The sequence below is a fragment of the Arvicola amphibius genome, chromosome 12, assembly GCF_903992535.2.
Source record: "Arvicola amphibius chromosome 12, mArvAmp1.2, whole genome shotgun sequence".
In the NCBI taxonomy this organism is placed as follows: Eukaryota; Metazoa; Chordata; class Mammalia; order Rodentia; family Cricetidae; genus Arvicola; species Arvicola amphibius.
Genome location: NC_052058.2, coordinates 21,650,263 through 21,666,714, shown reverse-complemented (window position 1 = coordinate 21,666,714; position 16,452 = coordinate 21,650,263). Strand labels below are relative to the sequence as shown.

At 44.0% G+C, this 16,452-nt stretch overlaps 1 protein-coding gene across 1 annotated transcript in view; it reads right to left on the bottom strand.

Moving 5' to 3' along the window:
• Positions 1-9,198, bottom strand: part of LOC119827400 (sodium/potassium-transporting ATPase subunit alpha-4) — a 35,942-nt gene extending 26,744 nt beyond the window's left edge. The window contains exons 1-6 of the mRNA XM_038349063.1: positions 9,046-9,198; positions 8,804-8,863; positions 5,263-5,466; positions 4,626-4,739; positions 2,238-2,372; positions 1,665-1,782 (exon numbers count right to left, since the gene is read on the bottom strand). Coding sequence (XP_038204991.1) covers positions 1,665-1,782; positions 2,238-2,372; positions 4,626-4,739; positions 5,263-5,466; positions 8,804-8,863; positions 9,046-9,198 — 784 coding nt within the window. The remainder of the gene's footprint in view (positions 1-1,664; positions 1,783-2,237; positions 2,373-4,625; positions 4,740-5,262; positions 5,467-8,803; positions 8,864-9,045) is intronic.
• Between the last annotated feature and the right edge of the window lie 7,254 nt (positions 9,199-16,452).

Sequence of the window (16,452 nt, the reverse complement as noted above, 5' to 3'; positions counted from 1 at the left end):
GGTATCCTGTATCCTAGGTCAGACTCTTCCCTCATATGCCTTCCATATGTCATCAGAGAAAGAGCACAGGCTTCCGAGACACATGGGAACACAGAGAGGCGTTTGTGCCCTTGCCCAGCTGGAGACAAGGCTAGAGTGGTATTTACCTAACTGATTTGTAAATTGGTCTAGGGCAAAGGTTAACTGGGGGAGCTAGTCTAAGGAAAATTACTGAGCAGGTTGCACAAAAATTCCTTAGTTTGACAGACATGGGCGTGTACACTTCTTTTAACTTCAGCACTGAGGAGGCTGAGGCAGATGGATCTCTGTGAGTTCAAGGCTACAGAGCGAGTTCCAGGATAGTCAGGCATTGTGAAGCCTGAAATGTTTCAAAAAACAAAATTCCTTAGCTTAATCTAGCTAGTTCCACCCTCTTGGCTACATTTCATTTCGGGTTCTTTTTGTCTATGAAATAAGCCCTCTTTCACCCAGACAGTCACTCAGCCACTCTTCCCTAACTATCAGTGGCATATGCTTAGTGAATGAAAAACAACTTACTTCAGAAACATTAATTCAGAAATTCTCCCTCCTAAAAGGTAGCAGCGGAAATCCAGTAATTTTAGAGAAATCTTGTTAATTTACATTTTTTGTTCATTCACCTAATTATATATTTTATATATTGTATACAAATCATGTGATACTATCTTTTCTGGTTGGATTCTTCCTTAATGTCCATTGAGCACTAGAGTTACTAGTAAGGTATTTCCAGATGACATGGTTTGATGAGGAGAGGTCATTAGCAATCTCAGTGCTGAGCAAAATGGAGCAGGGAAGGAAAGAGCATGGCCTTTGGGAGACAGACTTGCATTCAAATCGGCTAATCTTCCTCTTTTCTGCTGAGTCATACTCTTAAGTATGGTGCGCATGTAATGTCTTTAAGCTTTAGACTTTGTGTGTGATACTGTGAGAATCAGGAAAAAAATGTTTATAGTAGTTGACACTAACTACATGCATTTATGCATTCAGCAAAAAGCAACTATCTCTAGACAACAAAGCATTTATTCTTAAGCACTAGTAATGGTTGGCAAGTCGGTTCCAGGGTCTATTTAGGTTTCTCTAAGGGCAAATGAGAGAGGGACATAATGATGCCAAGCCTTTTGTCACCACTTTGGTCAGAACCAACTTCTGGCTCAGGGGTGCCTTCCTTCCATTCAAGTGACAAAGCCAACATTTGAATGGTAAGGTTTGAGGGACACCCTTGGTAAACTCAAACCTGCAGGGTTGCTATCTTCCTCTGCAAGGTAAAATTAAGTTAGGAGAATGGCCCAGCAGGGATGGATACCTTTCCTCCATTCTGTGCTATTTTCAACACAAAAACCAGTCTCTCCACCAGCTAAAACAACTGTCAACAGCTATAGGGCACCTACAGTGTATGAGACCTGGTGCTAAGCATTTTGCATTTATGTCACTTAGTCCATAAATAATCTATGTGCAGCAATATTTAGTACACAAATTTGGAAATGATGGTGTTGACCTTTTGCCAAAGGTCATCAAGCTTCAGAGCGATGGAGAAGCCAAGTTGGTAAGGGTCTTCCTACTCCATAATCTTTAGAAACAGAAGGTTGGAAAGCCTTGTGTTTCCACCTCTACTTTTGAGTCTGTGCTGCGTATGGTGCGCTACTCACCTTCTACACAGTTGGTGGAGAAGAAGATGATGTTCCGAGTCTCCAAAGGGTTCTCATGGGTGCATTCAGGGCAGCGAGACTGAGGTTCGGACTCACCAGACAGGGAGGAGTTGTCTACCTGGGGTGGTAAGGAGGATCGGTTAAAAGGCAAGCATAGGAGAGATTCATTTATGAAGACAACATCACCTTACATGTCCTAACCATCATGACATTAACATAGAGAGATAAGCAAATGTCCTTCCAGCTCCTTATTGTCTCACTTGGTTTTTTGTTTGTTTGTTTTTGTTTTTTCAAGACAGGGTTTCTCTGAAGCTTTGGAGCCTGTCCTGGAACTAGCTCTTGTAGACCAGGCTGGCCTCGAACTGACAGAGATCTGCCTGCCTCTGCCTCCCGAGGGCTGGGATTAAAGGTGTGCGCCACCACCACCCGGCTTTGTCTTACTTCTAAACCATCCTCATCACAAGGTTCTGAATAGTAGGATCCTATTTTCTGTACCTAAGCCCAGGTCCTTATCATACCTTCGAACCACACATTGCCTTAGACTCCCTCCTATGGCTTTCCAGACCTCCTCACCTTACATCCTTGTGCGGAGATAACCCTGATATCAGCAGGGACTTGGTCTCCACCCTTCACTTCTACTAGGTCTCCCAGAACCACATCTTTTACATTGATTTGCATCTTCTCTCCACCTCGAATTACCAGAGCTTGCTGGAGGAAGATAACGTAGGATTGTTATGCAGCTTCCTGCCTTGCCCATCCTGCTCCAACCCTAGAAGTTTCCATTTTGAACTCCTTTCTCTTGTGCTTTGCACCATAATAGTCTTGAGAGAGTTTCAGCAGATTGTGTGCTTCTGCCATCGCTGTCTGCAGAGCCTTTGCAACGGGACTTTGGTGGCCTTGCCATTAAGAGGTGGATCTATCTCTTAGTTCCTAAATGTAGACTTGGCCATATAATCGCTCCCCTGACCCTGTGAGATATTAGCAAGTGTGGTACAAACAAAGGCTTAGAAATTCTTTTATGCTAAGGTTTTCCCTGCTATTCCCGGGAACTCCTCTGCTCCCATGAACAAGACAGAGCCTCAACCAACCCAGTTATTTCAACTGAGGCTCCAGAGGAGTCAATAAAGTTATTTTATATTTCTACCTAGCACAAGCTAAAGTCAGCCCAGACCACAGCAGCAGCCCAGACACAGAACTGGGACAAAAGCCCTGTTTGGGGCAGTGTATTAGGCCACCAGTGCTACCTGATAAACTCCAAGTTCCTAGTCAAAACTCTTACTGGAGGAAAAGTTTAAATTATGACAGGAGAAGATACCCTTAAGCAACAAGACTAGAACATGATAATACTGTTGCATGATTCTGGAGACTTTCTAAGTGTCTAGACTTGTATTTAAGAACTCCAATCTGCTGTCATACTATTTCTAGATACCTTACAAAAATTTAACTTCAAAATAATTTTTAAATTTCAGAAAAGTTTCTGTAATGAAAATAGTGACAAGCACACCTGTAAAACTTTTACCATCACCGCCTACTAACGTTTAATCTCATTTGCTTTGTCCTTTTCTGTCTCTAAGTTACATGCATCACGACAATTTATGCCAAACACTTCTGTGTTTATTTTACAAGACGTATGTTATCTTCTCTCTTTAAAAAAAAAGATTTTTTAAAAATGTACTTGTATGTATATGTACCATGTTCATGCCTGGTGTCTGCGAGGCCAGAAGAGAAGGAAGGTGAAAGTCCTATGGAACTGGAGTTACAGGTGTTGCAAGCCGCCTTTAAGGTATGGGAACTGAACCCACATTTTCTGCAAGAGCAGGGTCTTAGGGTTCTATTGTTGTGATAAACACCCTATCAAAAGCAACGGCGGGAGGAAAGGATGTGTGCCACCTCCACTTTCCACAGCACAGTCCATTTGTCCAGGAAAATCAGTAACTCAAGGCAGGAACTGATGCAGAGGCCACGGAGGGGTGCTGCTTAGAGCTTGCTCCCCATGGCTTGCTTAGCCTGCTTTCTTATAACACTCAAGACAGTCAGCCCAGGGGTGGCACTGTCCAGAGTGAGCTGGGGCCTCCCACATCAGTCAAGGAAATGTACCACAAGCTTGCCCACCATCTGGTGGGGACATTTCCTCAACTGAGTTCCCTCTTCCCAAATGACTCTAGTTTGTGTGTCAGGTTGACATAAAATTAGCTAGTGCAAGCAATTTGAACAAAGATTGACAAGTGCTTTCAACTGCTGAGCCATCTCTTGGCCCTGTAGTGCTCTCCTACACAACAGGGCAGTGGTAGCTTCTGCAGGTTCCGCGCTGATGCAGTACTCACATCTACTCTACATTCCAGCTTTTGCCACTTGACCCAAAATACCTTTTGAGGCCTGCCTCCTGGACACAGCATCTATAGGCACAGGCCCAAGACCTTTATCTTCACTAGGATGTTCACACTCCCTTATCTTTTCAGCTTCTTTTAAACTGGAACGTTTCCACAGGTTCATTGACTTTAATGTCAGCCTAGCCACTGGCCTCTACCTTTTGTTTTTAGTAGAATGTTCTTTTTTGTTTGTTTGTTTCTTGAGACAGGGTTTCTCTGAAGCTTTGAAGCCTGTCCTGGAACTTACTCTGTAGACCAGGCTGGCCTTGAACACACAGAGATCAGCCTGCCTCTGTCTCCCAAGTGCTGGGATTAAAGGTGTGTGCCTCCACTGCCCGGCTAGTAGAATGTTCTTGTTTGAGTTGGGGAGGGTCTTTTTTTCATTGGATTATCACTTTAGACTAGACAATTCTTTGGTGGTATCACCTGAGTTTTACATTTTTTTTTTCCTGGTAGTTTTTAGGCTCATTCATTACCAGCCTCACTCAGCGCACCCACAGTGGGTTACAGACTCCAGGGGACTGAGTGATTAGACAATTGGTCACAATCTGCATTTCCTCCCACTAGATCCTCCCACACAAGTCCTACCTACCTGAGGCACCATGTTCTTAAAAGATTCCATGATCTTGGAGCTCTTGGCCTCCTGATAATATGAGAAGCAGCCAGTAATGAGGACGACGACAGCGAGTACGATACCCAGGTACAGCTGAAGACAGGGGAAGAAAGTGTGATTAGCACATCCTTTCCTCCCTCTTCATCCTCACGGATTGCCAAGGCAACAACTTCCTCTGGATGGAGGAAATCATGGGCTGGAAGGAAATCAGGGATGGGGCTGGCACACTCGGCTTCTTAGTAATAGAAACCTGAGCCATTGCGGTGAGTGGTCAGAAAAATGCCAGAGAATGTGTGGCTTCCTCCCCCATAAAGGTGGGAGATGGATTATGAGCCAAGGAAGGTGAGAGATGGAGAGGCAGATGTTCTGAGAGTAAGAGAAAAGGGTTGCAGACGCTGTGACTCTGGCTGGCTGGGATGATGCTTCTCAGGGAGCTGAACCAGACGCTTCCTAGAGAAGAGGTTGCTAGGGACCAAGATGGATCAAGAACTTCTCTAGAAAGTTCTGAACTATTGGAGATTTGAACTAGAAGACTTGGGGAGTTCCAGGCTGTTGAACATGAGAGTTTCAGGGACTTCGCCACAGACTAGACTAGATGGTAGATTGTCAAACTCACATTATCTTTGTTGGATTTCTCACTGTAATGCACGTGTATGCCATAGGCCAGGAAGCAGAGAAAGGCACCAGTCCACAGCAGGAGGGAGAAGCCACCAAACATTTGTTTACAGAATTTGAGCCACTCTGGTATGGTTGGGGGAGGGCTTAGTTCATTTGGTCCATTTGCAAACAGAATCTCCTGGGCGTCTTTGAGGCTATGGCCCTGGGTGGAGGAGAAATAGGGTTCAGAGAGAAAGCAAAGTTACAATCAAGGATGGGCGTACCCCCCAAATCAGGCCTCTGAATGCCCTTCTAGGTTCTTCCTTGATAAGGTAGGATTTTAGACTTCGTGTTGTATAAGGGGTGTCGTTTAGCATGCTTATATAGAGCTTTTTCGATTTGTTCATTTGTTTATGAATTGACTTACAAACATTTGAACTCGAATGCTTTACCTTGGGGCTTGGTAGTATGATAGACGCTGAGTGTACCATCTTGAGTAGGAACGGTCTCCACTCCAAGGGTCTGGTGAGATGGTTTAATGGGTAAGGGTGAATGCAGCAAGGCCTGACAACCTAATCCAACACTTGGGACTCTCAGGGAGGAGAGAACTGAATCCCACACGTTGTCCTACCTCCATGTGCATGCTATGGTGGCTTTACACCCACACGCATAAACACTGGCACAATCAATCAACGAAACTAAAGAATACCCCTAGAGAGCTCAAGTCAAAAACAAACATATAGAAATTATTATGGTGTCCCAGCCTCCTGGGGCTATGATCCACGATGCTGGTTACTAGCATTTACACTTTGGCCTTCTAGTTTGGAAATAAGAGAAAAATCAAACTAAAGACACAAATGCATAGTTTTTTTTTGTTTTGTTTTGTTTTGTTTTGTTTTTTTTTGTTTTTTCGAGACAGGGTTTCTCTTTTGCTTTGGAGCCCGTCCTGGAACTAGCTCACACAGACCAGGTTGGCCTTGAACTTGGAGCTCCACCTGTCTCTGCCTCTGCCTCCCGAGTGCTGGGATTAAAGGCCTGCGCCACCACCGCCTGGTGCATAGATTTTTTTTTTTCTTTTTTTTTTGGGAGGGGGGGGAAACAGAGTTTCTCTGAGTAGCTTTTGGGCCTGTCCTAGAACTGGCTTTGCAGACCAGGCTGGCCTTGAACTCACAGAGATCCGCTTGCCTCTGCCTTCTGATTGCTGGGATTAAAGGCATGAACCACCACTGCGCTCAGATAGATTTTTTTTTATTATAGTCTTATGCACACACTTCTGTGCTTTTTCCTTTATATTATGTGAAAATGGAATCTAAAACCTATCATCCATTCCCTTAAACTCTTCTCAAAAAGACCCAAGGGGCCTCCAATACTCTCTAGGGATCCATAAGGTCTAAAGCTTTTATTTTATTATTTTGGTTTTTTGAGACAGGGTTTCTCTGTAGTTATTGGTGCCTGTCCTGGAAGGTCTAAAGCTTTTAATAATACGTTGTCTTTTTTACTCATTTTTGAGAATGGATGTTTGGCCAGCAAGTTTCAGGACAGCCTGATCTACATAGTGAAGCCTTGTCTCACAAAACAAAAAACAAAACAAACAAACAAAAACACCAAACAAACAGAAAAACAAAGGTGTATGATAGATGTTAAGGATTGGCTCTTAAATGTTCCCCAAGCAACGTGGTTCCCAACTTATGGCAGGAATATTAGGAGACAATTTAGGTGGAGGAAGTTAGCCACAGGAAGTAGGCCATGGGAAGTAGGCCACGGGAAGGAATCCTTGAAAGGATTCTTCCTCCACCTTCTTGTCTGCCCTGAGGTAAGCAGCTGTGCTCAATCTCGTGTTTCCTTCCTCCCCTCAGACTCAGAAATAGTGGCTCCACTGGGCAGTAATAGCAAATGCCTTAAATCCCAGCACTTGGGAGGGAGAGGCAGGCAGATCTCTACGAGTTCAAGGTCAGCCTGGTCTACAAAACAAGTTCCAGGAAAGTTAGGGCTACACAGAGAAACTCTATCTCGAAAAACTACACTAAACAAAACTAAACTAAAAATAATGAAATAGTGGCACCAAGAGACCATGGCCTGAGCCCTCAGAGCTGTGACACAGAACGACTCTCTATATTGTTTGTCTCCGTCTTACGTTATTTTTCTACTGCTGTGAGAGACACCATTACCAATGCAGCTTAGACAAGAGTGTGCTGGGGCTCACAGTTTCAGAGGGATAGAGTCAAGACCATCATGGTGGGGAGCATGGCAGCTGGCAGGCAGTAGCTGAGAGCTCGCATCCTGATCACAGGCATAAGGCAGAGAGAGAGAGGGGGGAGAGAGAGAGAGAGAGGAAAGAGGAGGGAGAGAGGAGGGAGGGAGGGAGAGAGAGAGAGAGAGAGAGAGAGAGAGCGAGCGAGCTGGGAGTGGCTGGACATTTGAAACTTCAAAGCCTCGGTGACACATCTCCTCCAATGTGGCCATACCTTCTAGTCCTTCCCAAGTGTTCCACCAACTGGAGACGAAGGTCTCAAATATATGAGCCTATGGGGCCCTTCTCATCCAACCCACCACAGATTCAGGAACTCTGTCCCCTAATAGAAAGATGGCACTTCAAGATTTCCAGTCTTCATGACATGTTCCAATAGATTTAATACCAAAAGAGGAGAATTCAGATTTTTCTATTAGAAAACTAGACATTAAAGAAGTTTGGAGCCTGGAGAGATGGTTCAATGGTTAAGAGCACTGGCTGTTCTTCCAGAGGACCTGGGCTCAATTCCCAGCCCCCACATGGCAGCTCACAACTGTCTGTAATTCTAGTTCTAGGGGGATCTGACACCTTCACACCAATGTACATAAAATAAAGTAATAAATTACAAAAAAACTGTAAAATATAGGTGGGTGGGGTGGAGGTGCACACCTTTAATTCCAGCACTCGGGAGGCAGAGACAGGTGGATCTCTGTGAGTTCAAGGCCAATCTGGTCTACAAGTGCGAGCTCTAGGCCAGCCAAGGTTGTACAAGGCTGCTGTCTTGAAAACAAACAAAAAAGAAGTTTGTAAAATATAATTTTTTTAAAATGTAGTTGTTTGGTTAAAATATTATTGCTATTAGTTTATAGTAAACCTTTCCTTTTTCCCTCCTCTTCTTTCAAAATTCTGGGGGTTGAACTCAGGGTCCCACTCAGGGGTGTACCGCTGAGCTACATTCCTGGCTGCTACTCTATTTGTAAAGGAATTGGAAAATACATTTAAAATCTTCCAGCTTTAATTTTACTGTGGCAAATACTGATAATGTTATTTCTACCTAAGCCAAAACTCTGTGGTGTCCTTGATAAATCCTAAGAAACTGTGTAGATCCCGAGGATAAACAAAGTCAGGCCTCTCCGATCTACCTGTAGCCTCTCTCTGGGGTAGTTACTGGGGTCATCTTTTCCAGCTAGAGTTTCATGGAACTCTGCAGGGCTTGAGGGTAAGAGATACAAAGTTGGGTTTGAAGATGAGGGGAGGTGGTGTCTCTGCACTGTCCTTGTGGCCCCAAGTCCATGAGAACCTCTGCCTCTCTTGGGCAGTTCACACTCACCTTGGTCAAGTCCACAGAGTACTTGGCACTCAACTCATCCAAGGTTAGCTTGTGGTCATCCTAAGGGGACAGAAGAGTCATCACGGTGAGGTGGTGACCTCTAGGTCACGTGCAGAGAGGAGGGAGGAAGCGGGAAAGGGAGAGTCCTGACAGTGTGCTTTGTTCTCCTGGCAGGATGTGGAAGGCAACTAGGCAGAAGGCCTAGGGGTGTTTCAAGGGTGATTTGCTTTGGCTTTCCTCACCATATCCACTTCCTTCTTCAGCTCGTCTAAATCTTTCTTCTTCTTTCGCTCTTTTCCTAGATTTTTATTCATCATTATAGGCCTCGCATCAGGTTTTGGGCTTAGATTAAGCTCCTGAGGGGCCACGGTCTCTTTTTCCCTTCCATGCTCCATCACGTGATCTCTAGACACAGCTGGCTCGGCTCAACTAGTGGGAAGAAAGCAAGGAGGATAAGGGTGTGGGAGCGAGTGGTAGGAAGGGGCACCGAGTTGGAGGTGGGCGGTGGGGTGGAAAGAGTAAAGGAGTGGGATGAATGGGGAGAAGAGTCGCGGTGCAACATGGGAAAGGAAAGGTGCGGCAGGTCTGAGCGGCAAGGGTGGAGAAGGAAGCACCAGGCCGAGTGAACCTAGACTCTTCAGGTAAGGGTGGAGGTACAGAGAGGGAGATGGGCGTGGAGGGTACCTGGGTTCCTAAAAGATGAAGACTGAGGGGCTCAGCAGGTGGGAAGTGCAGGTGGGAGCCAAGGTGAGTGTGAGCTTCTGGGCAGGCCAGGTGCCCCAGCCCCAGGTCCTGTGGGTGCCATGGCAACATCCTAGGCTTGGCATCATAATGGGCTCATGAAAGTTCTAATCAAGAACACACAAACCTCTCTGTCTTGGGGTGAGGATGACTGGAGCAGGTTCTGCCACAGAGAGACTTTAGATCAGACAGCAAAACTAGAGCAAAGTCTGTATGGTCATGTGACTTCTGAGGCTAGGAATATTCGTTAGGTGGCTCAAAAACTAAAGATGTGTGTGTGTGTGTGTAGTTATTGGCCTCTTGCTGGTTCAGAACTGGCTCTGTACTAGACTGACCTAGGATCTATGTTCCTTCTCTTGTCTCTGCATCCCTGAGTATTGGGATCAGTGGTGTGGCCACCATTTCCAGTTCTAGTGATGCTCTGACCTTGACCAATATTGAATTTAATTTTTCAGTTTTGGAGATTGACTAGGGAGATAAACTTTGGACTTTGGAATTTGTCCTGTGTTTGAATACGGAGTCTTCGTCTAATAGCTGTATGACTTTGTACAGATTAACTGTCCTTTCCGCACTCCCTTTTCAGTTTAGAAAAATACCTTCCACCTTGTAAAGTAGCAATCGTAAGAATCAAAGTTGGGCACTTTGCCTCCTAGCTTCTCAAACGGTGGGTGGCCACCCTGAATATGGTTGTGTAACTAAATGGTTGTATGTGTGCAAAAAAATTGACAACAGTAAAAGTTTCTGATTATACAATAATGACAGATTAATTTTAAATCAAGCATGTGATGAGTCTGGCAGTGCCCATTCCTGTAATGCCATGCAGCTTGGTTCTGAACACACAACATGCACACTTGGTACTGCTACATGGGTACAATTAATGCTGCTGGAAATACCGTGGCCCAATTAAACACTGTGTGTGTAGCCTATGTGTGTGTGTTGCATGCGTGCACATGACACAGTGCCTGTGTTGGAGGACAGAGGGCAACTGGGGTCCTGGGCCTGGAGCTCGGGCCCTTGGGTGTCGGCAGCAAGTTCCACTACTGCCGAGTCATCACCTCCACGCCCGGTGTTTTTACTATACATGCAAAGTTTTCTGTTCTTACAGAAACATGACAGAAAACAGTTTCTGAAATTTATTTTTCCCGTTTTGTACTGTATGTTGATGGGAAATGGTATTCTCAGCATTGGTGATTGATTATAAAATAAAAATTTTGATAAGCTCTGAAAAATATTGTTGGGCAATAACAAACATTCAGCCAATATTTAATTATGTAAAAGTAAACAAGCACATTCGTATCACGAGCATGCAAATTCGTGTAACACTTTCTCGGGAGAAAAGGGGTCACACGTGGAACATTTGAAGAAGTCTTCCTTGCTCCACGCACAAAACAACCTGAGAGTGAACGATGTGTGTTCAGTGACTGTTTTGGATTCATTCTTAGTGGTTTTATGTGCAGCTAAATGTGCACTTCTCCTTGGAAACAAAACTGTCCCGCATGATATGCAGTATCCCCTTCCTTTAAAATGTCTCGGCTAGCAAGATGGCTCAGCAGGTAAAGGCATTTGTTGCCAAGCTTGATGACCCAAGTTCAATCCCCAGAACCCACATGGTGGAAGGAGAGAACCAACTTCCAGATGTCTTCTGACCTACACATTCATGTCATGTACCTGCACACACACACACACACAAATGTACGAAATTAAATTATGTTTATCTCTTCCGTTTACCTTCTCTAGTATCTCACTAAGTGCCTTGACTTTTATGTGATAGTTATGCCTTAATCATTTTTAAATTTTTAGATTATAATATAATAACATTTCTTTCTTCTCTTTCCTTCCTCCAAACCATCCCATATGCCTCTCCCACTCTCCTTCAGATTCCATGGCTTTTTTTCTCACTAGTTGTTAGTGCATTGTGCTAATTATTTTTTTTAACATTTTATTCAAATGAATCTGAAGCAGCTATATATTTCTATCAAATATATTTTTCAGTTATGTGATCACATATGTTTCAGTTATTTGATATTTAACTGTGTTTTGGCTGTGTGTGGTTTTGGTTATGATGGAACTTAAAGCATCTCTCATACCAATGGCGTCCTTCGCACTGGTTCCCCTTCCCAGCCAGAACAGAGGTTTGTCTCTTTTCTTCAGAGATTGTCTTCTTTCTTTAGTAAAAAGAAGAAAGTAAGTGGGGCTCTGGACATAGCTCAGTCCGTGACGAGCTTGCCATGTAAGCCTAAGGCCTGCAGTTCAGATCCCCAGCACCCACACGAAAAGCTGGGTGTGGTGATGCGTGTCTGTCCTCACAGTGCTAGGGATCTCTGGTGTGGCTGGCCTGTCACTCTAGTTGAATCAGTGCGCTCCCGCTTCAGAGAGATCTTGTCTCAAAAAATGTGGCAATAGCTCTGGCCTTCATGAAATAATCTCAACACTCAGGAGATAACCAAAAGATCCTTGAGTTTGAGACCAGCCTGGGTTATGTGGTGAGATCTTGTATTTTACAAAATGTATCGGCTGGGTGGTGGCAGGAAACACCTTTAATCCTAGGAGGCAGAGGTAGGTGGATCTCTGAGTTCAAGTCCAGCCTGGTCTACAGAGTGAGTTCCAGGACAGCCAGGACTACACAGAGAAACCCTGTCCTGGAAAAACAAACAAACAAACAAATAAAATAAAGCGAAAGTGTAAAATGAAAGCCAGAAGTCCCCTTTTCCCTTCCCCACAGCCGTTCCAAGACTGAAACGTTGATATTAAAATGCTGCCCAGCTTTCCGATTTTTCCTATGTTTGTTCAAATAGAGACCTAAGAGGAGATGCGTTTTTAATCTTCACGTGGCTATTCAATTCTCCTCTCACTTATCAACTTGTCAGGTGCATGACGCTTGTCTCTCAGCTCCTGCAGGCTTTCCACAGTCTGTACTGACCACGGCTTGTATGGTGTCTCCCACGACTGAGATGGTGAGAGGCTATTTCCCATCTGTTTTCCTAACCATGAAAAACATTGCCATGGAGGCAAACTGGTTAGAGGTAGCTTTAGTCTCTATTTCTGTAGAATCGATTTCCATTGCTGAATCATATGGTAAGCTCATTTAAAGTCTTAAAATATTCTGCCAACTGCTATTAAAAGGGCATTGCCTTGGAGCTTAGCCGTAAGATGTAGCAAAGGCCACCCTCCACACAGGGTGACCTTGACTTCTTAAGAGTTTTAATTTTTTAAAGTTATTGTTTGTGTATTTCCAATATGTTGGTGGATTGTGTTCTGGATTGCCGTTTCACTCCTGTGAATTATACTATCATTTGTTCAATTTTATTGTTTTCTTTTTTAAAATTGACTTATTAGACTCCAGTGCCATTTACACTGCAAATGTTTTCTCAGTTTTTAAAAACATTTTTATTATATAAAACAGTTTGCAAATTTAAATACATTTGACCATATTCTTCACCTCCCCCAATTCCTTCCAGATCCTCTCCTCTTCCCTACCCATCCAACTTTAAGTTCTTTCTAAAAGACAAAAAACAAAACAAAACAAAACCAAAAAAACAAGAATAAATCTCCCAAAACCTAGAATACAAACTATGTCAATATTCAAAAAGAAAATAAAACACACAAAAAAAACCAAACAAACTGTAACCAAAAGAGAGTACACAAAAAGACAGTGGAGCCCGTTATGTGTAGGTTGGCCACTCCTGAACATGAGGTCTGCCCTGGAGTAGTTGGTATACTCAGTGCCATTCCATTGGAGAAAACTGACCTTCCCTCCCATGCAGGTAGAAATGACAGTTTAGTCGTTAACTTCCACCCTAGCGGCTAGGTTTCCACTCATTTATTCATTAAAAAAAAAAGAAATGATAAGATAAAAACTATCAGATTGGCCGGGCGGTGGTGGCGCACGCCTTTAATCCCAGCACTCAGGAGGCAGAGGCAGGCGGATCAGTTCAAGCCAGCCTGGTTTACAGAGCTAGTTCCAGGACAGCTAGGGCTACACAGAGAAATCCTGTCTTGAAAAACAAAACAAACAAGCAAAAACCTCCAAAACAAACAAAAAACTCAAACAAACAGAAAAAATAAAGACCTAGCAGATCAAAATTGGACAAGACAAACCAACAGAAGCAAAAGAACCCAAGAGAAGGTAGAAGAATCAGAGACCCTTTGGTTCACACACTCAGAAGTCCCATAAAAACACTAAACCATAGTGCAGACACAGAGGACCTGCTGCAGACCCGTGCAGGCCCCGTCTCTGTGAGTTCATATGAGCTTTGCCCAGGTTGATTTAGAGGGTTTTGTATTTTAGTATCTTCCATGCCCTCTGTCTCTTACGTCCTTACTGCTTCCTCTTTCACGAGGTTCCCTGAGCTCTATGGGGAAGAATCTGATGGAAGCATCCCATTTAGAGCTGGGTACTCCAAGGTTCTCCGGTTCTCTATGTAATGTCTGACTGTGGGATTATCTGTTCCCATCTGCTTCTGGATGAAGCTTCTCTGATGATGGCTGAACAAATTACTTATCTACGAGTTTAGTTGTCATTAGAAATTGTTTCATCATTGTATACTCTTATTTTTCTTATTTAGACCAGTCTTATTTGATTTTTGTCTAGGTCCCTGGACTATCTAGTCTCAGGTTCTTGGTTACCAAAGTAGTGTCGGATATGGGTTCTATCTCATGGACTGGGCCTTAAGTCAGATCAGCTTTTGGTTGGTTACTCCCACAAGCTTTGTGCCACCCTTGGTTGTAGACAGAGGGTTCGTGGCTAGCTTGATGTTTTCATTTCCCTTTTGATAGCATGCAGAGTACCTTCCTATGCCAAAGACCCTGGAACGTAGGGGTGAAGGGTCTGTGTAGGCACCATCTCGACTTGTTCCTGTTCAATTAGTTATATAGGTGTTCTCTTGCAGTGGGGATTTCCTGTCAGTTTATGGGGAACAACCTATAGTCTTGGCAACATCCTGGGTTTCTGGGGGTTCCTGTAGGTTCCCTTTGGCCAACAATTCAATTAGATGTAACCCATCTGGTACTGGAAGCTTCATTTGATGACAAGAGTTGGGATTCTGTCTCCTTCATTATTTGGCGAGTTCATTTAGAGTGCCTTCAAAAATGTATATATTTTAGGAAGTTTCTTCTGTATTAGGTTTCCATACTACCTCTGGAATACCCCTTAATTTTAGCTGTCTTTCCCCATATTCCTTTTCCACAACTTTCTCTCTCCTCTCCCTCCCTCCTTGATCCTCCCGTCCCAGATCCCCCATCCATCCATCATCCATCCATCCATCCATCCATCCATCCATCCATCCATCCATAAATATCTATTCTATTTCTCTTTCCTAATGAGATCTTGTCTTTAATATCAATCACAAAAGTCTTAAAGTTAGAGGAAGTGGGAGACCTCTCACTGGCTGCTCTTCCAGAGGACCCAGGTTCAGTTCCCAGCACCTACATGGCAGTTCATAGTCGTCTGTAATTCCGGTTCCAGGAGATCCAATGCCCTCTTCTGGCCCGTGGGCACCGGGCATGTGTGTAGTGCACATTTGCACATGCAGGTAAACACTTGTAAAGCTAATTTATAAAGAAATTAAAAGAATGAGGTTGGACTGAAGTTGAAATCACAGTTTTTTAAGACAGATGACATGCTTTTTTTTTTTTTAGCATACCCCCTTTTTATTTTATGTGCATTCGTGTTTGCCTGCATATATGCCTATGTGAGGGTGTCAGATCTTTGAGTTACAGACAGTTGTGAGCTGCCATGTGGGTGCTGGGAATTGAACCTGGGTCCTCTGGAAGAACAGTCAATGCTCTTAACCACTGAACAATCTCTCCAGCCCCCACAGTTTCTTTTTATGCAATGTCTCTGTGGCACTTAGATGTGAACCTGCGAGATTCCCAGAGGCAGAGCCGAGGGGACATAATTCATTCAAATTGTTTCTGGAATGCTCATTCTGAGTTACAGATCTTAGCCCCCAAACTTATCTTTTCAGAGAAACCTCTGCCGGCTGAGTGCAAAGTGGTGCCTCTGGCCAGCCCTATCCATCACTGCCCAACACTTTCTCCCTCGGAGATCGCCTTGCCCATTATCTGTTGACTTGCTAATTGCCCATTCCCTGCAACCTTCGCTGGCTGTATACCCAGCCTCTGGAGTGCTGTCTGGCACAGGGCAGCCAGTCCACAAATAGTTCCCGAATCGAAGTCAAATGTGGGGTGAGTTTCTGATTCCATCTGTAGACGATTTTGATAATGAAGTCACTGAGGGAGGTCTGAAGTGTTTAAAACCTGTCTGGTTAAATAGGCTAAGCACCAGACTTCCCTATTAGTTTACTTCCCCTCCCCCAGACAGGGTTTCTCTGTAGCTTTGGAACCTGTCCTAGAATTCACTCTGTAGACCAGGCTGGCTTTGAACTCATGGAGATCCCCCTGTCTCTGCCTCCCCAGTGCTGGGATTAAAGGTGTGTGCCACCACTGCCAGGCTTAGTTTACTCTTTAAAGACTCAGGTTCTTGCCTGGTTACCACTACACCTGACTGTCCCAAACTGTGATTTATGTTTTTATAAAAATACAGTGAAGACTTACCTTGATGTTGGATTGCTTCCTGTGGAGTAAGTTGTTGGTCTCTGTACGGTCAGGCTTCCTGAACAGTGGCCAGGATTCATCCTTGTGTGTTCAAGTGTTTATTTTTGTCATTCTGATTTTAAATTTTCTTTAATACAGTATGCTGGACACACTGAGACTCAAGCACGGCTTGTTTTGATTCTGTTGCAAAAACAAGTCCTTTGTTCCCTGTTTTCTATTTCCAATATTTAAAGATGCATTTGGCTAAAGTTTGTGTTCTGTAACTTGGAGCTTACAGCTCAGGGCCTTTTGTTGTTGCTGCTGTTCCTTTGTGTGGGTTGTGTCTCAGTTACTTTTCTGATGCTGTGAAGAGA